Source organism: Brienomyrus brachyistius, unplaced genomic scaffold (assembly GCF_023856365.1).
Source record: "Brienomyrus brachyistius isolate T26 unplaced genomic scaffold, BBRACH_0.4 scaffold79, whole genome shotgun sequence".
Lineage (NCBI taxonomy): Eukaryota > Metazoa > Chordata > Actinopteri > Osteoglossiformes > Mormyridae > Brienomyrus > Brienomyrus brachyistius.
In genome coordinates, this window is record NW_026042354.1 from 546,901 (window position 1) to 568,322 (window position 21,422).

Here is a 21,422-nt window from a genome sequence, read left to right on the forward strand (position 1 = left end):
GCACCAATTAGGCAGATTTAAAATGACTGGGATAGTGTTCTGTGGACTGATGAAACAAAATTAGAACTGCTTGGGCCCATGGATCAACGCTATGTTTGGAGGAGGAAGAACAAGGCCTATGAAGAAAAGAACACCTTGCCTACTGTGAAGCATGGCGGGGGCTCAATCATGCTTTGGGGCTGTTTTGCTTCTGCAGGTACAGAGAAGCTTCAGCGTGTGCAAGGTACCATGAATTCCCTTCAGTACCAGGAGATATTGGAAGAAAATGTGATGCAGTTCGTCACAAACCTGAGGCTTGGGAGACATTGGACCTTTCAACAGGACAATGATTGAGAACCTCTGGTGGGACTTAAAGAAAGCAGTTGCAGCGCGCAAGCCTAAGAATGTGACTGAACTGGAGGCTTTTGCCCATGAAGAATGGGCTAAGATACCCGTAGATCGCTGCAAGACACTTGTGTCAAGCTATGCTTCACGTTTAAAAGCTGTTATAACTGGAAAAGGATGTTGTACTAAGTACTAAGAATGAATGTCGCTTGGGGGTTGAATAAAACTGATAATGATGTGAGCACAGAAAAGACATTTGTGGTTATTTCATTATACATGTTATGTTATATTTGTCTGACTTACAAGTGCCTCTTTGATTTAATTGTAAACAAGATGACTGAAATGATCAAAATCAATGTCAAATTGGCCAAAACACTCAATTTCAGTGGGGGTTGAATAATTTTGAACACAACTGTAGACCAGGCCCTTCTCAGTCAGAGCCCATTCTTCGATGTTTTCCAAGTTCCCTCAACACAACGGGAAGTTGAACCACTGCACAGGTTTCCCCCCCGCCCCCGAGTCTCCCCTACCTCTGGAGACGTTTAATCTGCTCCACCAGACTGTGCTTCTCACTGATCAGCAGGCCTATCTGATACTCCAGCTCCTGAACAATCTCTACTTGCTGAAAGATGAGAAAGACCAAAACTTCAGCTTCCATAGAACATTTGAAAGAGTTAAAATTGCATTTCAAGGTCGCCATCACAGTCAGGAATGAACTAATTAACATCCTACTGCTGCAGCTATATCAGCACTCATCGGCACGTTGTGATATTCCTGCAGCAGTATTCTTTGCGAAGCATGGTTGCTCAAGGGGCTGAGTCACATGACCAGGGTCACATGCCTGCGTGCGTTCCATCTTGTGCAGGGAATCTTGGGTAGTGGAGTTCAGCGGCAGCTCGCCGGCCTCCACCCCCACGGCCACATCGGCGGTGTCCCTCGGGGAGGGGGGGCAGCTTCCCCCAGTACGGTACTGGTGCAGAAGGCTGGGGGGCTTTGGCGTATTCAGCCCCACATCGTCCCACAACTCAAAATCCTACAACAAGGACAGGTTACAGTTTCCATGACAACACCTGACCATTAACCCTTTGCTGCCCATTATAAGGCATAATGTGACAGTGGGACAAACCCATTCTGATGAAAACTATTTGAAATGTACTATATTTAAAATGCTGTAAGGTTAACTGTGTACAGGTCTTGTTTCTTAAAGCATAAATATTTCACACAGTAACTACAGATACTGTAAAACACATAAACTACTTGAAATTCTACTGAACTACCTGGTCGTCGTTTTCATCGGAGAATGTGATTGAGGTTAGTTTGTAATTATTCCTCAGCAAATACTCATTAACGAGGAAATTCAAGGCTCTTTTTTCAAGTGGACGGACGGGCTCCTGCAAAGTGGAATGAAACGCTGATTAGATGCTTTTCCATGCAGTACGAGTCAGCAAACAATGCAAACAGACCGTATGCAAGGTCAGGGCATTGATAAGCTGGGGTCTAACCGGGGAACCAGAGAGTGTGTGTGAAGCAGGAGCTGTGCAGGAGAGGCAAACGCTGCAGGGTGTGCATGAAACACACACACACACACACACACACATGTTGGTGCACCTATCTAAATGGGGACCTTCCTTTCTTTTCTATGGGAAAAACCCTAATCCCAGTCACAACAATCTTAACCTGTACCTAACTCGAAACTTAGCCATAAGTAATCAACCAAAATACAAGACTTCTGTCGTTTTTACTTTTTTGATTGCGTTGACAGATTTTTATAACATCGTGGTTATCCTTGTGGGAACCAAAAATGTCCCCACAAGGTAAAAAGTTACAGGTTTTTTATCACATTGTGGGGAAATCTGTACATGTATGTACACAATGTAATAATTACAAAAACACACACACAAGCACAGTCAGACAGACACTCACAGACACTCAGACACAGAAAGACAGACAGACAGACAGAGACACAGAGAGACAAATAGACAGACAGACAGGCAGACAGACAGACAGGCAGACAGACAGCTTTGTCCTCTCTGCTCTCCCACCTCCATTTCTGGGCTGAACCGGAAGCTCCTCCTCTCCCGCGTCGGCCCTTCGCTCTCTGTAAGGCAAAGGCAGACCTGTTGGCTGGTCTCCCTGGCAACCACCGCAGCCGCAGGACCCACAGCAGCTCTCAAAGCAGAAAGTACATAGGAAAAATAGAAAGTACGCCACCTGCTGCCTGAGTCAAGTTGGCGCGCAGTGCCTGAATGGTCTCCTTGGCTTTCCGAAGTTCAAACTCCAGGACTGGACAGGGAGTGGATTAAACACACACAGGCATCAAAGCAAGAAAAGGGGGCAACGAAACGAAGCTGGAATATGGGTGGTGTGATAGAACAGAAGTGGTGAGGAGAGCATGCAAACGATGGGGGCCATCAAGGCGTGTGGCCAGCGAGCGGCGCCCAGGACGGGTCTCATTCTGGCAGCCGGGGCCTCGGGGGCCTCGGGGGCCCCAGGGGCCCCAGCGCCGACCCAGGGAAGCCACATCCTTTGGCTTGTGCTTCATACAAACCAAACGATCCCTACAGATTTTCTTAATGCGTCAGTTTGAAAATCTTGTGTTTGTAGGGTGTTGTATGCTTTTGATATACAACCGAACTGCATGCATTTATGGAGATCGGCAGCACGGCATGGTCTCGAAGCCCTGGCAATCGGCTAAGAGCCCAGTTTCGGCTCTCCGGGGCGCGGCACCAGCTGACTTTTCGATCTCCTGCTTATCCTCGCTGATTTCTGGAGGGAAGATCTGCCCATCTTCTGTACTGTTAACAATCTGCCATTTAACAGCAGGACTAAACATGACTGTCGGGCGCCCCCTGCTGGCTATCCACAGGTATCTTTACTTTCAGAAAAAAAGTAGACTTCTTAAAGGTACAAGACTGCCATCCATGGCCAACAAGGCCAGATCGGCACGAGAGTGCAAGGGTGTGCCGACTGAGACACCAATGGACACGCCCACTGGCCCAGTCGCACCATTACAGCTCATGGCACTGTTGGCGAGTTCTGTCCATTTATGGTGTTGCTGCAGGAATGGTAACACTGCACATGGATGGTGACGCTCCTCTCATGGACACTCTGACAGTCAGGAGAGGGGGCTGAACATGGCAGAAAAGCCACCAAGAGTTTCTTCACTGGAGATCTAGCATCTAACTTCCACTCCAAGATTTCCCAGCAAGACCGTGATCCCTTTATTTTTAATTATTATCTGGTTCTAAAGTTACGCTGAGCTCCCTTCCAGGCAGAACTCACGTGAAAGCCTCTGGAGCACCGGGAATGTAGCTGAAAGCTGAACGAGGAGGAGGAGGTCCACATGAGTGGGCGTGGCAGAGGGCGTGGCCAGGGCAGGGTTGGGGGTGGGGTGGGGGCGGAGTTGGGGGTGTCAAGTGGGGATGGCAGGGACTGGGGAAGACTGCTGGAGTTAGCATGGCAGACCCACACAGCACGTGGCCAACTTTTAACAAGCTGTTTTTGGACACTGTATGGTGGTATCAGAAAGCCATTTAAAGAGGAGACAGACGCTGTGAGTGAGTCAGACCGCCGTGGCCGCGAGACGCTGAGCAGGGGGGCGGGTTCGAGAGCTGCTGAAGCTCCTAACCTGCTGCAGGCCGCCCCTGCCACAAGGCCCCGTGGAAAGAGGAACACCCCACAGCACTGCATTCACACCCCCCAGCCTCCCACCAACCAATCACATTGTGGCTCTTCAGACCACTCCCACTGACTTATTCATACTCTTGTCCAATCACATTATGGCTCAGCACAGCATCCTATTCTCCATGTGCAAACATCTTGGGTGTGGAAAAATGCAGAGACACAAAGTGGATGTAAAACGTACAGTTATTCACGACGGGGGGGGGGGGGGGGGGGTGACATACTGGAATTTCAAGATGAACAACAAACACAAACTGGAGTCAGAGAAAGCCAGACCCTACAGCGCTGAACTGGAGAAGTAGCTGGTGTTACTGAAAGTGGTGTATTAATAACAATGTGGAAGTGGTGATTAAAATAACGTTTTATTGAATTACATTTAAACACGAGGGAGAAAGCAGAAGTCAGCTTTCGACTACGCGGAGGGTGATATCTTCAGCTTACTGTGCTGGAAAACACACAGAACAATAACAAACCATTCGGACTGTTTATTATTCTTGACCCTTGGGTGTGGAAGACCATCATTTACATGAACCCCAGGTCCGCTTTTTACTGTAATTAAATGACAAATCACACAAATTAAAAACAACAAAAAAAATATTCCCCTCTTTGCTTCAGTACTTCAATGTAGATGTTCCTAAAAACACAAATCTAAAATGTCACGCGTCCAAAGCGTATAGCTCCTTCCCACATTTCCTGCTACATATATCGCCAAACTGGCTCAAAGGCCAAGATCCAAATCGTACAACAGACTCATCCAGCTACCGAACCACAAGGTCAGTGTGACTATGCGTGACTGGCCTGGAGAGTCTGCAAAAGAACGACCTAGGCCTTGTTCCCAGTGACTGCCATCAGCTGAAATGCGCTAATGAGGGCTCAGCGCCCCGGTGCTAGGGGAATCCCGGTGCTAGGGGAATCCCGGTGCTAGGGGAATCCTGGCCACTGACTGCCAGAGATCTGGAATCACGGGATTATGGCCAAACCAAATACTCACAGCGCAAAATGTTCTTAGAGATGACAATCACACCACTAACCACCCTCACTGCCCTTATGATGATAATGATGCTGAAGACTGGGACGTCACTGTCACTCACTCCAAACATGCACCCAGAGCCTCGTGTACAGTGCTATCTGGTTGGATGGTACAGACTACGAATTTCACTCAGTTAGGCTCCGCAAAGGAACCGATGCATCACTTAACATGCTTCTAATGCCTGTCAGGTCAATGTACATAATACACACACACACACACACACAGAGGTTTGTAACTATCTCCATTCATTTCTATGGGGAAACTCTAATCCCAACATGGTGACCCTAACCCTAACCCTAACCCTAACCCCTACCCATCTCTAACTCTAACCATAAGTAACTTATAAGGAGCATTTTTTCAGCATTTTTACTTTTTTGATTTCATTCTGGGGACCCAAAAATGGTTCCCACAATGTGAAAAAAACTGGTTTTTTTACATTGTGGGGGACATTTGGTCCCCACAAAGTAATATAACCCTAATCCACACACACACACACACACACAAACAGATACATTTAGGAACTGTAACTGAATTAGGCTGCACTAAAGCAGAGCATGTTAGTCTGGTCTTTGGCCTACTAAAGACATGCTTCCTGTCTTGCTTCAGTATGTAAAATCTTCACGGCTTACATGGATCCCATACACTGTTTACCTAATACTTACCTAATACATATACATAAATTAGAAAACTATATAATCTACTTATATAAATATGAACGTGTCTCTGTGTCCTGTGAGTCAGCCCCCCTCGCTTACCTGCCACCCGCTCATCCGCCTCCCGGTGGCCATCGTCAGAATAGCGGGCAAAGTCCAGCGAATCCAGAGTGCTGATGCTTCCGGCCCTGTCTGGAACACAAAGAGAGACGTCGCCGCCTGTCATTAAGGCCAACCTCATCCTTACTGCTAACCTTCTCCAGCAACTGGAGAAGGACCTCATCCTTACTGCTAACCTTTTCCAGCAACTGGAGAAGGACCTCATCCTTACTGCTAACCTTCTCCAGCAGCTCGGGAAGGACATCATCCTTACTGCTAACCTTCTCCAGCAGCTCGAGAAGGACCTCATCCTTACTGCTAACCTTTTCCAGCAACTGGAGAAGGACCTCATCCTTACTGCTAACCTTCTCCAGCAGCTCGGGAAGGACCTCATCCTTACTGCTAACCTTCTCCAGCAGCTCGGGAAGGACCTCATCCTTACTGCTAACCTTCTCCAGCAGCTCGGGAAGGACCTCATCCTTACTGCTAACCTTCTCCAGCAGCTCGGGAAGGACCTCATCCTTACTGCTAACCTTCTCCAGCAGCTCGGGAAGGACCTCATCCTTACTGCTAACCTTCTCCAGCAGCTCGGGAAGGACCTCATCCTTACTGCTAACCTTCTCCAGCAGCTCGGGAAGGACCTCATCCTTACTGCTAACCTTCTCCAGCAGCTCGGGAAGGACCTCATCCTTACTGCTAACCTTCTCCAGCAGCTCGGGAAGGACCTCATCCTTACTGCTAACCTTCTCCAGCAGCTCGGGAAGGACCTCATCCTTACTGCTAACCTTCTCCAGCAGCTCGGGAAGGACCTCATCCTTACTGCTAACCTTCTCCAGCAGCTCGGGAAGGACCTCATCCTTACTGCTAACCTTCTCCAGCAGCTCGGGAAGGACCTCATCCTGACTGCTAACCTTCTCCAGCAGCTCGGGAAGGACCTCATCCTTACTGCTAAACTTCTCCAGCAGCTCGAGAAGGACCTCATCCTTACTGCTAACCTTCTCCAGCAGCAGGGTTCTGTCATCTGCATGCATCCTCCCCCCGCAGTACCCGCAGGCACCATCATCCAACACCATGCAAACTCGTTCCTCCTCAGTACAGTTACTCAGAAAACCAGACAGGACATTAGCTAAGACCGCATGTGTCTCACCAAGTCCGCGAGACAAGGACCCAGGAGAATCACTGGAGAAACTTAGGAGAGCTTAAGTCAGGTTAACCAAGTCTGCTGGTTAAAACATATCCAGCTGTACTAACCATCAGAGGTCCAGAGATCAGGTCCAGAAAGTAAAAATCCAGACCAAGATTTTGTTTCATTCAACCAGTTGAGTCTCTATCACTGTGACTCTTCATGTCCAGCTGTTGAAATAAAATCTTGGTCTGGATTTGTACTTTCTAGACTCTGCTACCAGTGTGTTGAAAGGGACAGACCAGAGGTTGCATTGTCAGAAAAACATTAAAAATGTCTGAAAAAGACCAGAAGTCCCTCTGAAGAAGTTGTGTGAGACTCCAGGAGTTCCATCGTAGCGAGTATGTGCCTGGCCTCCAGGGTAGGTTTCACATGTCCAGTCACGCATCTACAGCTTCATACACAGGACAGCAGAGCGTAAAAGTCACAAGCTCAAACTGCAAAACCCCTAAAACCATCGAGACCACAAGGACCACCAACATTTCCCAATAGTTCCAGAAAGACTGATCCCCACCCAACAACATGAATCACATCCTGCTCCTGATGCAGTTACCATAGCAACCCCATCCGACTCCATGGAGAGCTTATGATCTCAACCTTAGACAGGGGGCGGGTCTCCATGAAGACATTGCCAAAAGTTGTAAGAAAACATCAGTGGTGTCCTGCTCTGTTTCTGCATGCTAGGGAATCAACTGGGGTGGCAGCAACACCAAGTGAATGAGAGATTACAATCAGATCAGAGATCAGACCACAATTAAAAGATATTCGTAATCCTCCCCTGAACAGAATAAAAGACACTATTCATTACTAATGGACCAGCATCCATTGTTTTCTGTTCGATGAATGATGTGGGAAAAAAGGAGAATGAGAGATGCATGCTGGGAAGCAAGCCTATGAAGGACGCTGACGATGTTTAGTGATGGAACAGGCTGCAAAGCGGCAAAGCATTAACCATTCGATACTGGCAAAAAAGGCCGACGTGTTGCTACTTGATATTTTGTCTTCATGTTTTAATGAAGGACATTGAACAGGGTTTCAAATCAGCAAAGGACTATAAGAACGTGAGACATTTCCCTCCCCTGAAGCCAACGATGTTTCTCAGTTTCCAAACAGTAAATAACGTCCTCGTGGTCTTGGGAAGACCAGTGTTGCCATCTTGCCTCTCAACGTGGGACACGATGGACCATGGATTGGTCACCTTTGGTGAGATGTATCCTTGATACTTGGGGAGGGGCAAGAACGGCATGCGGGGATTTTTACTTTCCTCTGTACTTCTTTTCTTAGTATTGGAACTGGTCTTCAGCAATGGAAGATGGCGTGAAAGTGGTGCAAGAGAACACAAGTATGGTCAAACAGGCATCTCGAGGAACACCCCAGGTATTTAAAGGGCCTTTATAAGGACCCGGTTATGGAGATGCCTATGTTCAGCCAGACATTATCACCAGTGTATGTAAACAACAGGAAGCTGGACAGATAAGGCACTCTGACATATCACATGACACCCAGCAATTCCTTCGATTCAGCTTGACGCCTGCCTTGCAGTAGCTCTGTGCTGAGATGTCCTACCTGTTCTCACAGCACAATGGGCTGCCAATCTGGAACACAAAGGGTGGGTATAGGCAGTGTGTGACTCATTAGGACATTAGGACTTTGTGTCTGTGATCGGAAGGTTGTTGGGTCTAATCCCTTTGCTGTCAGCGTTGTTACATCTCTACTGGGCCATTGAGCAAGACCCCTAAGCATGAAAAATATCTCAGAGGTGTCAGACAAGGGGCCCGACCCTGCACTCAAACCCCACTTTTCACTCTCACCTGTATGTGTGCAAGATGGAATATGCGAAAACTAAAAAAATGCCTACGAATCCGTACAAAGAAAATATGAGTAAAGCACAATCGGGCTTTGAGCACAGCCTTCAGGATTTCAGGCATCCTGAGGGGAAGACAGTAAGAAGTAATCTGAGGCACCATGAGAGCAAACCTCAAGGTTCCCATCATTCTGAGGCTGGCATGCTAGTCCCAGTGCAACTGGAAGTGACACATTCATATGAAATGGTGATTATACCGCAGCATCCCAGTAAAGGCTACAGGAATAAAACCCACGGGCGACTGTTAAGCAGAGAGCAGGGGGGAAAAAAGCCGTTTGTTCAAGATTTCTGTCAAAAGCTCAGCATACGCCGGGCCTGAGTTAGGGGTGAGCCCCATTTCTGCAAAAAAGCCAGTGAGCTCCTGCGTATCGGGGTCAGTGAGGCTGACGCAGCCCAGAGCTGGACACACGCACAGCAGCTTTTCAATAAGAAATGCAGTGAAGGGCGCCGTTCCCGGTATCACATGGCGATTACATGGCGATTACATGGCGATCACATGGCGATCACATGGCGATCACATGGCGATCACATGGCACACGGAGCTACAGAGGACGAGCGTAAACATCTGTCTGGATGCCGGCTTTCATATTATACAGATGTTTACACCCATCCACAATTTGATAAGCAGATTAGCAGGAGGCCTAAAACATTAATGAGGGGCGTATTATGGCAGGGGGGTGGCATGGTATTGCAGTGGTTAGCACTGTTGCCTCACACCTCTGAGACCCGGGTTCGAGTCTCCGCCTGGGTCACATGTGTGTGGAGTTTGCATGTTCTCCCCATGTCGTCATTGGGTTTCCTCCAGGTTCTCTGGTTTCCCCCCACAGTCCAAACACATGCTGAGGCTAACTTGAGTTGCTAAATTGCCCGTAGGAGTGCATGTGTGAGTGAATGGTGTGTGAGTGTGCCCTGCGATGGGCTGGCCACCCATCCTGGGTTGTTCCCTGCCTCATGCATATTGCAGGCTCCAGAACCCCCCCGATAAACCAGAATTATAATCAGTTTCTAATTCATCAGGGACGACCTAGAATAACTTACTGTATGATAAACCGGCAGCTTTGTAGCTGCACTGCTGAGTGGGTACGTTAGCTAAATCATCTTATTAAGAATAAGTATATCATTGAGCCATTAATGCGGTTCTCTGTGCGTCTGTAGTTAAGTAGAAGTGAAGGCATTTCAGAGGCTATATGCTAAATCACTGTAGAAAGTTAAACAGTACAATTCAAAACCTTTGTGTTGTAAACGTCAGGAATCTGCATGAATTCGGCGTATCCTTATGTTTAATAAACACGTCGGACTTTAAACAGCAAAAAGTCTCGCCCCCCCACCAGCAGCGTTTTACCTCGTTTAACCACAATATGTTGTGGCTGCTGTTCTGCTCCTGGCAGCGTCACTCATCTAACGCCCTGGTGATCGCTGTGCATGCGCCACGTAATTGCGATGTGACATTGTGCAGCCCTAAAGCATGCGATGGTCACTTCTAATAGCGACTAGGGCTAGAGCCCCAAATTGCAGACCGCAGCTGCACTGCACTGTCATTCTCCTGACACAAAATGTTTTTAAAGACGCCTGTCAGCATCTTGTGTTTTTTATATGTGAATTGCAACAGCTACAGTATTGAGAAACACACCGAACACGATCGAATCTGACAGGCCCTCAAACACCAGCAGCTACTCTGGAGGCTGCAACTGAGCGCTCATCACAGAGAAGCGTTTCAGCTCCATTTTGTATTCGAATATTTTCTTCTTTAATCACACGCAGCCTGAAAGAATGCTTGCATATTAATTAGCTGCTGCTATCTGCAGTGTAAGGCAGCATATCTCATGCATACTATATTACAAGCAAATGTAAACTGCCTTTAATTTCACAGCAAATACTATTGGGAATCCTCCATTCCTCCATTAGGTGAAATATAAGGTTACATGCTCAAGACTAGAACTGGGGTACAAGGTCTCAGAACTATATATGAATATGTGTAATATTAGTGAGCGCACAGACGTAGGAGAGTGTAGGAGAGAGTTTGATATGGGGGGGCGGCAAATGAAGTCTGTTAAAATATTAAGAGGTGCCACCCCCATGTTCCTACGCGGTCCCCTTTATAGCAAACCAGAATAAGAAAATGTCTCATTCATGCCCTTTGACACTCAGGAAAATTCTGGAATAACACAAAGTCACTGCGATGCTTATTTGGATCTGATCTGTTCTCAGTCTGAATAAGATCATAAGACCTCTACCCACCATCTGCTCGGCCTGAGACTCCACACTCAGGCGTCACAGGACCCCCGCCCCCCACACCCACACCCCCACACACATACACACACAACATCCTGCCCTCGAAACCCTAGCGCGTTCTCACAGATCACGTGTCACCGCTATAATTGCACTTTCACGGGAGGCAAATGAGGAAGCAGCTTTATGCCGACATTATATCAAGACTGGCATGAAGTCAAACATGAGCAGGGAAAACATCACCGCGAAAAGGACGCACTGGGCAGCGGGGGTGGAGTTCGGGAAAAATGCCGTGATCTGGGAACAACTTTCCGGGAGGTAGACGCATGTATGTATGTGTATATATGAAGTGACTCTGTTCGCTTTGTTGTGACTGTACATGATTTAAAAGAATCACATCTAAGCTCTTATAATATAACACATAACACAGACATAGTACTGTCACGCGGGCAATCGTGAAGTTTAGAGGATGATGGATGGATGGATGGATGGATGGATGGATGGATGGATGGATGGATGGATGGACACTTAAGATCCCTATCGCGTTATGCCAGCGCCAACTCCCACTTGTCAATAGTCGGCCCTTGCATCCTTATGGACAATTGCATACCGTCATCACAAGATTTTAATAAACAACAACAACGAATAATAATAATAATAATAATAATAATAATAATAATAATAAGGCCAGGGTGGAGGTTTACACAAAGGGTCAGACAAGGCAGCCACGCATATATATACTCACGGAGCTGCCCAGCGGCTCCCCCCTGCTCCTTGGCAGCGGGAGGTGTCCAGCTCTGCCTCTCGAAATTTCCGGGATTGGAGAAATAATCCCGCAGCCGGGGCAGCTCCCTGCCGCTCTCCAGCAGCTCGGTGTGCAGCTCCAGCGCCGTCAGGATGTACTGATCCCGCAGCAGCTGGGCGGCCATCGCATCCACCGACAGTCGCGCTTCCGCGCCGCCCCCCGCCGCTGCAGGCGAGGCAGGAGCCGCTTCAACGCCAGGGCTGATGCCGCTGATGCCGCCGCTGACGGGCAGCACCAGCATCGCCGGCTCCAGCTCCGGCTCTACCTGCAGTGGCAGAGGAGCGATGCCGGGACCCGGCGTTCCGTTCGGGGTCCCGATCGGTCTCAGTTCCGACTCCTCGTCCGAGTCGCTGAGATTGAATGGATTGACGCTGCCAGCCGCCATTTTTGTCCTAAAATAAATGAATAATATGACCCCCCTCCCTCTTCTTCCTGGATGCGGCCAATTGACAAGCGGGGGAAGACGGCGGTTCCGTGGGTCTGACAGAATGACAAGGCAGAACCCGCCCCCGGTTCGGGATTGGATGCAGGAGCGGCTCGGGTGGCCGGGCCGGGTGGCGGACGGGCTGCCGGCGGCTGGGTCTGCGACGGACAAAAGCGACGGAAGGACACAACACCATCATCATCATCATCATCATCATCACCATTATTATTATTATTATTATCAGATATAGAACTCCTGTGGTGTAATCCCCAACAATTCAATGTTTGATTTAGGTCAAATGCTCAGAGTAGTATGTAAAAAATAGGCACGTTCATATCTAATGTAGTCGATCTAGATCGTACGGGTTAAATTATTATTATTATTATTATTATTATTATTATTATTGTTGTTGTTGTTGTTGTTGATACATTGATACGTGATTTTAGTACCTGGCTCTCGAAATGCCTTGAAGCTTATGTTTATTGCCATGAAGTGAGCAAGATTTACAACATTCACTTTAAAGATGCAGCGACGGCGGACGAAGCCTTGCGAAGCTTCCGGAGCTTCATCCGAACTGTGCCGGAAAATAAGATTGAAAGCCTGGAGGCAAGAAGCATAGATTAGAATGTGCCTGTAGGCCTATATACAGGGATACAAATCTCACGCATCTGGCGCGACACCCACGCTTCCTCACGCGCACGCAGGAAACCCTCCGGCAAATCCATATTATTCCATTATAAACCTATTTTTTTCACATCAAAAGCTTTCGGGTAGTTTGCAAACCCCACAGACTATTTATAAGGTAATAAAATCCTTACATACATGTAAATGCGTGTGCAGACTTTGTCTCGACTTGAAAATCACACGCCAGCCAGCTGAGCGAAGTTATCAACCCTGACAGGGGTAGATCTAAACCACACATCTTTAGCCTGAGCTGGAGGGGGCAAAACCGGTATTTCTGTGTGCCACGATAAAAGTGACCATATATAATTTGCTGCAATGAAATCAATCAACATCAAGACAGGGTAAGCTACAAGATAAGATTAGACTTTACTCTCATTGTAGTTATACAACGAGACTCTGGTAGCTCACAGAGAAACAGCAGCAACAGAGAATATAAAATAATATTACAAGTAAAATACAAGATAAAGTAAAAACGAAAAACAGTGCATAGTAACCAGGTACTGCGCACATTATTATTGTAATTATGCAGTGTAAAACAGGTAAACCATGTAAGCAGGTATGCAGTGTAATTAGTATGCAGGTATTGCACGCCTTATATTATTATAATTATTGTATATAAAATCCTAGCTGCAAAGTGATCAGTGCATTAGCGGCAATTTTTTTTGGGGGGGGGGGGGGGCTGGGGTAAGACAGCAGATTTGTTTGCTCGCTTCAGTCACCAGCAGCTATGGATGTACTTGCACGTGTGTGTGTGTGCGTGGCTGTGTTTGTGCGTGAGTGTGTGCATGCGTGGTTGTGTGGGTGAGGGGGTGTGATGCAGGCTACAGCTCTGGGGAAGAAGCTGTTCCTCAGTCTGATAGCTGGTGTCCTGATGGTCTTGTAACTTTTGTCCAGTGGGTGGGAGGCAAAATGTTTGCGACCTGGGTGGGTTGAGTCCTTGACGATGTTTGTGACCCTCTCGTATAGGCGGCTATTAAAAACTATACCCAGATTTGGGAACCTGGTTCCCACAATCCTCTGAACACTTCTAACTATAATCGATCGGGTGTCTCCAGTGCAGCTGGAGTAGCAGCTGAATGCTCTGTAACTGCATTACAGTGTGGAACACCAGGTCGCCCAGAAAGAGTGCTCAATCAATAATCAATAATACAAGAGGGTTTGGGGAATGTGCTTGTGGAAGAGGGACATGGAGCGGGGGCTATTTCATTTGTATTTTTACTGGAGGTTTTTAAGATACATTTACAAATTTAGGGACAATATTAGTTCGATCAAATTTAATTAGTAATCAAGTAGCAGATGATATCCACAAACGGTTGCACTGGCTGTTGCTCTTGACACTTTCTGTGGAGACTCCATGTGACTCCATGTGACTCCATGTGACTGCCAAGATGGCCCCCGAGGTAACGCTCCTGCATGGGGGCGGAGCCAAGATGCCGCATTCTGCACTACAGAGCCGCAGGACCGGGAACCTTGGGCCTACTATTGTACAGTGCTATTCCTTGGCTGTTCCTGTCATTCGCCTTTGTAACTTTAGGTTTAGTCGGTTTGCACATGAAACATTTGCTGCACAATCTACCCCAAGCCCCTGGCTTTACCTTGAATTGCCCTCTCAGCCATCAGGGTTGCCAGATAGCCGGGGCAGGCCTGACGTCATGTGCTTCCCCTCCTACCTCCTCACACCTCACTCTCCGCACTTCAGGCCAGTCATACCTAAGACCACCCTGCACTTTGATGCCAGGCCTGGGATGGCGCTGTAGAGCAAAGCTGTCCTTAAATCATGTCTATGAAGTGTGGTATGGACGTTATATGAAAAAAAAAGGTTAATTAACCATGGATTACGTATTTACAACAGCAAAGGACATACACAGGTATATGGGGATGCAGGTACACGCAAGTATTTTTAGTCTGAAGCCATCCTCAGTCAACCTTTCTTAGAATCTGCTAGCCATGTTTGTTTTCGGTCTGATCAGAGATGAAACAAAACATGTTTATGCACGATCTTTGGTCTGATCCCCTTTCTGACTTCCTGCTAGACTTTCCCTCTGGCCAATGAACGATTGAGGCGCATTTGCATTCAGAGGTGGACATTTCCGCTCCAGAAAGTAAAAATCCAGACCAGGATTTTGTTTCAACCAACCAGTTGAGCATAAAGAGTCACAGTGATAGAGACTCAACTGGTTGGTTGAAACAAAATCCTGGTCTGGATTTTTACTTTCTGGACCCGAAATGTCTGCCGCTGTTTGAATCACAGAACAGACCGTCCACATCGTTTGGGTTCTTCAGTGGCGTGCGCTCTCATGCTCAATGCGATCTCTGCACCACACCACATGGGTTGGAACCAGGGCGCTTGGCGTAAAGTAACACGAGCTTCGCAAACCTCAGTTTCGAAACACCCGTCACTGCAGCATTGACCAATGTGGCATATAGCATAATAAAGGCTGTACCAGGTCCCTCTGGTTTTCTAGTCATGCAGGTAAATTGCTAAATTCATTATGTGTCTTTCTGCTCGGTTCTGTCTGGATGGTTTCTTTTCAAAAACTGGTAGGGACCAAATCAGCCTGGCCCCCCTAAACACACACACGCATTTCCCTACCAGCCGTACCTAAATCTACAACCTGGAAACACGGGTTATTCTAATGCTATTAGGTTTTCTTGCTTGTCTAATATGCTTCACTGAGTTGTTCAGCTGATCCTTACATACCCAAGACAGCCACAGTGAATTAGCCACCCTAAGGGATGCCAGTAGGTCCAGCTGGTCAGAGGTATCAAAGACGTCTTTCTAATGGTCAAATCGGGAGCCTTCGGGTCATTTTGGGCAGGTGCTTAACTGCCAAAAGTTTACCCTTCTTCCTGTATTTTCTGCATTTATATCGTCCACCTGTTTCCGTAAACATGCTGATCGCAGAGCGCTCAGTAGTGAAGCCGTTGTAACAGCTATGGGTGTCCCCGGGGCTGACCTGGGGTCAGATCTGGTTAAAGATGCTGCTGGGAAGCGGGTTATTCTGAGGGAAACGATGATGACATCATCCTGCCAACCCTGGGATTTGAATCAGCGATCTGATTATGGACATCAAGCACTAACCTGCAGTCACACATCACCCCCCCCATGCTACCCCTAAGATTATGTGGTAATTCTGTGACTGAAATGGTACCTGGACTTTGTGTAACATTTTTTAGAACAGCTTTATTCACTTTACAGCAGAGACAAGAGTGGTATTGTGGTGGCAGCTGATTCCAGCTCAGCACTGATTTTCAAATCCATAATTAGCCATTTTGTGTCCTTCCCCTGATTTACCTGCAGGCGTGGCACACGACCGTGATGTCATCCAGAGTGACGCACATTTCTGTGAAAGCAGGAGCAGAAAATCCCTTAAGCATCTGAGGGTCCAGAACTGAGCAGTGAAATCACAACAGACCCTGGCACTTGAACCAGCAACCTTCTGGTCACATGCATTGCAGCCCATACCCCTCTGAGCCACACACTTCCCACCCCCAGTGTACATACAACCCATGAGTGTGCCATTCATTCCAGCCCTGGTTCTCTCTGAAAATCTGCAATGGACACACACACACACACACACACACACAGATTTATTCAGCAAAACTTGTGTCTAAGGTAAGCTTCCATAACTCTGTGTGTGTGAGTATCTTTGAACAGCAGCACTTATGTGCATTTTTAGTTATTATAGAATGTTATATATGTTAATATAGAATATATGCTATATGTTAATATAGAAGAGCTGAAAAAGGGGCTTTGGCTTCTCCAAAATGAAACATTGCTTCTTGTGTGATTTTTTCTCTATTTCCTTGAATTGGTGAGGTTATCCTGCTGGCCAGTGTGGAGGGGACAGTTTCGAGCTGTGAGCAGCCCGACCGCATCCTGATCACAGGTGGTACTACATTGCACCACCGCTGTTCCTTTTTCTCACACCACAAATGACCTAAAAAAAAGCACAAGTCATGCAATGCAGCTCATTAGCACAGAGACATGTGGTGAAACTGAAAATCTATTCAGGAGAGATGAGAGGGAAGGTCTAAGACGCACAAGGAAGTGAGTCGTCGGTTATCAGAAACTATCTCGTTCAGTCGTGCCTGTCATGTTTTCGTTTGGGCAGAATCTTCAGTGATGAACGGACAGTAACATTTCCCTCCTCTGAACTACTTCTGATCAAAGGTAAATTATTCTTTTTTATCCAAATTACCACTGGCAATAAGCTGTTTTGTCTTCATTTAAATATAAATGTTATGCTTAATATCAATTCTTGATTCCAGGTTGGTTCGTCTCCACAAGCTTATAAAGTTTGGTAGGTTCAGATCTTCCATGAACGTAGCTGATGATTGTAACCAAGGTGCCATTTGACAGTGGCAGATTGTTAACATGCACGCTTCATAAGGGGGACATGATTTTGCGTTTTTGTGTTTAAATAGATGCACCCCCATGCTGTTATGTAAAGCATCTAAACAGATTCATCCCCAGTCTCTACACTGATGAGTTCTTCAGCCATGAGAGCGTTTCTGTACTAAAAGAGATATGGGAGAGTCCACCTCTATGCAGACGAATGCCTATGCAGGAAAAGGAACATATGAGTTTTGCAAGACCGGTGTACAGTGAAATAACGTATACAGTGAAATAGCGTGTACAGTGAGACTTCCGTTTACAATACGGTTTTGAATTGTACTGTTTAACTTTCTACAGTGATTTAGCATATATCCTCTGAAATGCCTTCACTTCTACTTTACAGAAGCACAGAGAACCGCATTAATGGCTCAATGATATACTTATTCTTAATAAGACGATTTAGCTAACGTACCCACTCAGCAGTGCAGCTACAAAGCTGCCGGTTTATCGTACAGTAAGTTATTCTAGGTTGTCCCTGATGAATTAAAAACTGATTATAATTCTGGTTTATCAAACACCGTCTATATGACCACACAATAACTGTCCTTAACATAGTTAATTTTTTTAAATTGAATGTCTCATTGTTCAGAATAGAGAACAAGCCAGCATCTCAGGCAAACATCACCGACATGCCTGATGGTATCAGAGTAACCTTGCTGGCGATCTATAGCCTCATCCTGGTTTTTGGCGGACTGGTCAGCACTGTGACGTTGGTGAGAATCCTGAAGTCCAGCTGTCTCTCGGTGACCACCACGGCGGTCATCAACCTGATCCTGGTGCACTACCTCTTCCTCCTGACCGTGCCTTTCCGCATCCACTACTATGCATCCAACGAATGGAGCCTGGGTCCCACGTTCTGCCGCCTGGTCAGCGCCACCCTCCACGGCCACATGCTCCTCTCCTTCATCTTCTACGTCATCATCCTCGTCATCCGCGACATAAGCTTCTTCAAGCAGACCAGCAGGCTGGCCTTCTACCGCCGGCTGCACGCCGTCGCCTTCAGCGTCTCCATCTGGCTCGTCATCTTCAGCATCCTCCTCCCGGTCACATTCTCCAGCTACGGCACCAACAGCAACTACGGCACCAACAGCAACTACAGCACCAACAGCAACTACAGCAACAACAGCACCAAGTGCTTCCAATTCGGCTCGGCGATTAAAAAAGGGTCTGTGCGCGACCTGAACTACGTGATCAGCTGTGCCATTCTCCTGACCGTGCTGGCATTTACGGGATGCCAGCTGTACATTCTGATCCGAGTCCTCCAGCTGCACAAGATGACCGCCTTCAAACACCAGGAATTCTGGGCCCAGGTGAAAAGCTTCCTCTTCATTTTAATCATGATTGTCTGCTTTTTCCCATACCACATATTTAGGATATACTACGTGATAAATATCCATAAATACGAACTGGAATGGAAAAATGAAGTGTTCTTCGCAATGACCGCCCTCAGCTGCTTTGACATGCTGATTTTCTTTGGAAAGTGCCGGTGGGCTACGAAGATGGCCTTCAGCTGTGTGGACTGCTGTAAATAGTGCTGCTTGTATCTTTGGGTTGTGTGTATGGGGTAGGGAGGGGTTTTTCCCGTGGTCCACTGTGTGCTATCCAGCTAGGAAATGGATTACTGTGGGGTCCCATAAGGTTGGCTGAAATCCTGCCCACCCCCACCCAGCAATTATGCCCCCCCACCCTGAGACTGCTGGCATGCTTTGTGAGCCCTAGCTGTCCTCAACAGGGCCTCCCAGGTAACCCTAACCCTAACCCCTAACCCTAACCCTAACCCTAACCCTCACCTTCCTCACTCAAGGCTCATGTATCAGTTTTGCATAAATGATCTCAGAATAAACAATTATGATTTGAAAATGAATTTTTGCTGTGTTGGGTTTCCACCCCACCCTGGGTTATTCCTTGCCTTGTGATTGGCTGCCACCCCGCCCTGGGTTATTCCTTGCCCTGTGAATGGCTGCCACCCCACCTTAGGTTATTCCTTGCCCTGTGATTGGCTGCCACCCCACCCTAGGTTATTCCTTGCCTTGTGATTGGCTGCCACCCCACCCTAGGTTATTCCTTGCCTTGTGATTGGCTGCCACCCTACCCTGGGTTATTCCTTGCCTTGTGATTGGATGCCACCCCGCCCTGGGTAATTCCTTGCCCTGTGATTGGCTGCCACCCCACCCTAGGTTATTCCTTGCCTTGTGATTGGCTGCCACCCCGCCCTGGGTTATTCCTTGCCTTGCTCCTATTGTTTCCAGAATAGGCTCCAGACCCCCGCGGCCCTGAACAGGGTAAGCAGTATAGAAGAATCCAATTATTTATTGCTTAGAATTAGGCTGTAGGTTAATAAATGCGTCTTGGGCCCAAATGCCAGTGGTTTGTGTGAAGGACAGGTGAAGCTCTCAGGACATCGCAGTCCTGTGTGGTACTGAGTAGCTCCTCATGTTTAAGTCTGGTTCAGATATGGACTAAGTAAAAGGAAAGGAAAGCAGTTACAGGTATGTACATTCAAAATGAGCTATGAACTTTAACCCGCTACCATAACATAAGATCCAGGCCCTATCCCAGAATGCCCTGCGTGTACAGTCACATCGTCTTCTGCAGGACATGCCACTGCTGTTCTTAATGACTGATTCAATTTATGCAGGGACGGATTATGGGTTGTGTGGCCCCTGGGCAAAACGTTCGCGAGGCCCCTCCCCCACCACCAGCACCACCACCACAACCACCACAATTCAAGGGCCCTTGGCAGCCAAACGCCCTCCCTATAGGGTCAGGGGCCCTTGTAGGCAGAGGATCAAAGAATGTAGGCCCTCTAAAATTGACAAACGAAAATACATTGTTGATAAGCATTGCAAAATGTTTTGGGCTAGGGGCCCCACGGGCCCCCCGCACCCCAAGGGCCCCTGGGCAGCGGCCCCCGCTGGCCCGGTCCGTAATCCGTCCCTGAATTTATGTATCTGGATTTCTTAACAAAAATAACAAAAATGAATGTGCCGGTGATGGCATGAAAACATTGTGAAGCGATGTTAGAAATTCAGCAGCTTGTGGCACATATATCAGTTACAATTAGCTGGACCTAAACACCAAAACTGGCCATGGTATTGAACAAACAAACAAACAAACTTCGGCATTATTTCCAGGCATACATGTCTGTTGTATGTGACTTTACGACTCCCACTTTCCACAGACACTGCCGCAAAATCCTCCCCAGACTTTCTTCACAATTTACATAATTTCTTGCACAGGATACTGACTAACATTTCAGTGACATAGGCAGGCAGGTGTGCGTCATTTAATTCATTCAGTAACATGCGGGAAACAACTGTTCTGACTATTTGCCCTTAATGGCACTTTTCACTCTTACGCAAATATGTCTGTTAAAGAAGAAACTGTTCTGATTAATATTTAGTCATGGTTTTCTCTCTTTTTTTTTTAACTGTTTAAGTTACTTTTTGTGTTCTCACTGCATGGCCATCGGTCACATTTCTTCCCTGAACCAGTAACTGGCCACAAGCCAGAGCCCCTTGGAGAACAGATTATACCAGAATCAAACTATGCATTAACACAAAGCTTCCACAGTGACTCTGGAATAAATTACACATTTGAATAATGGAGACCAGTTTATTCATACTTTCAACTGAGTGCAATATGACACACCACCAGCGGTTAGACATGAAATGCCCAAATTGCTAAGTAATTTGGCAAAATGGCTTCTCTTATGCTTTTTTCTTCTTATCTTAAACAGCAAATTCATCACTATATAAGCCTTGGAGTTCAAGAAGTCTGGACCGGGCCTTTCCTGAGTCTTTGTTTCTGATGGCACTTTTCAGTGTTACTGTGTTTATGAACTACAATAAGTCTACTTACAGTATACTCTGTTACATTTCGCCACTCTGTATCTATGTACGGCTTAAAGGAGATGGGATGTGCAAAACTATAGCTTAAAGGAGATGGGGTGTGCAAAAACAACAGCTTAAAGGAGATGGGATGTGCAAAAACTACAGCTTAAAGGAGATGGGATGTGCAAAACTACAGCTTAAAGGAGATGGGGTG

General features: G+C 47.1%; 2 protein-coding genes across 4 annotated transcripts in view; one reads left to right on the plus strand and one right to left on the minus strand.

Moving 5' to 3' along the window:
* LOC125726909 (RAB11-binding protein RELCH homolog) overlaps positions 1–12,323 on the minus strand; it is a 29,675-nt gene extending 17,352 nt beyond the window's left edge. For both annotated transcript variants that reach the window (XM_049003383.1, XM_049003382.1), the window contains exons 1-7: positions 11,809–12,323; positions 5,791–5,880; positions 2,536–2,607; positions 2,367–2,422; positions 1,602–1,715; positions 1,166–1,357; positions 855–946 (exon numbers count right to left, since the gene is read on the minus strand). In XM_049003383.1, the coding sequence (XP_048859340.1) occupies positions 855–946; positions 1,166–1,357; positions 1,602–1,715; positions 2,367–2,422; positions 2,536–2,607; positions 5,791–5,880; positions 11,809–12,253 (1,061 nt within the window). In that variant the 5' untranslated portion in view covers positions 12,254–12,323. The remainder of the gene's footprint in view (positions 1–854; positions 947–1,165; positions 1,358–1,601; positions 1,716–2,366; positions 2,423–2,535; positions 2,608–5,790; positions 5,881–11,808) is intronic.
* Positions 11,218–19,206, plus strand: LOC125726916 (probable G-protein coupled receptor 141). Of its 2 annotated transcripts, XM_049003396.1 has the most exons (5): positions 11,218–11,391; positions 16,278–16,592; positions 16,797–16,866; positions 17,092–17,150; positions 17,965–19,206. In XM_049003396.1, the coding sequence occupies exon 5, from the start codon at positions 18,005–18,007 to the stop codon at positions 18,905–18,907; it is 903 nt and encodes a 300-aa protein (XP_048859353.1). In that variant the 5' UTR covers positions 11,218–11,391; positions 16,278–16,592; positions 16,797–16,866; positions 17,092–17,150; positions 17,965–18,004; the 3' UTR covers positions 18,908–19,206. The 2 variants fall into 2 exon arrangements, 1 of the variants encoding a protein (XP_048859353.1); XR_007388451.1 differs by lacking the exons at positions 16,278–16,592; positions 16,797–16,866; positions 17,092–17,150; positions 17,965–19,206 and adding an exon at positions 12,323–13,115.
* The last annotated feature ends 2,216 nt before the right edge of the window (positions 19,207–21,422 follow it).

Excerpts from the sequence above, each read along its gene's own strand:
- LOC125726916 (XM_049003396.1), top strand. The coding sequence starts at position 18,005 with ATGCCTGATGGTATCAGAGTAACCTTGCTGGCGATCTATAGCCTCATC.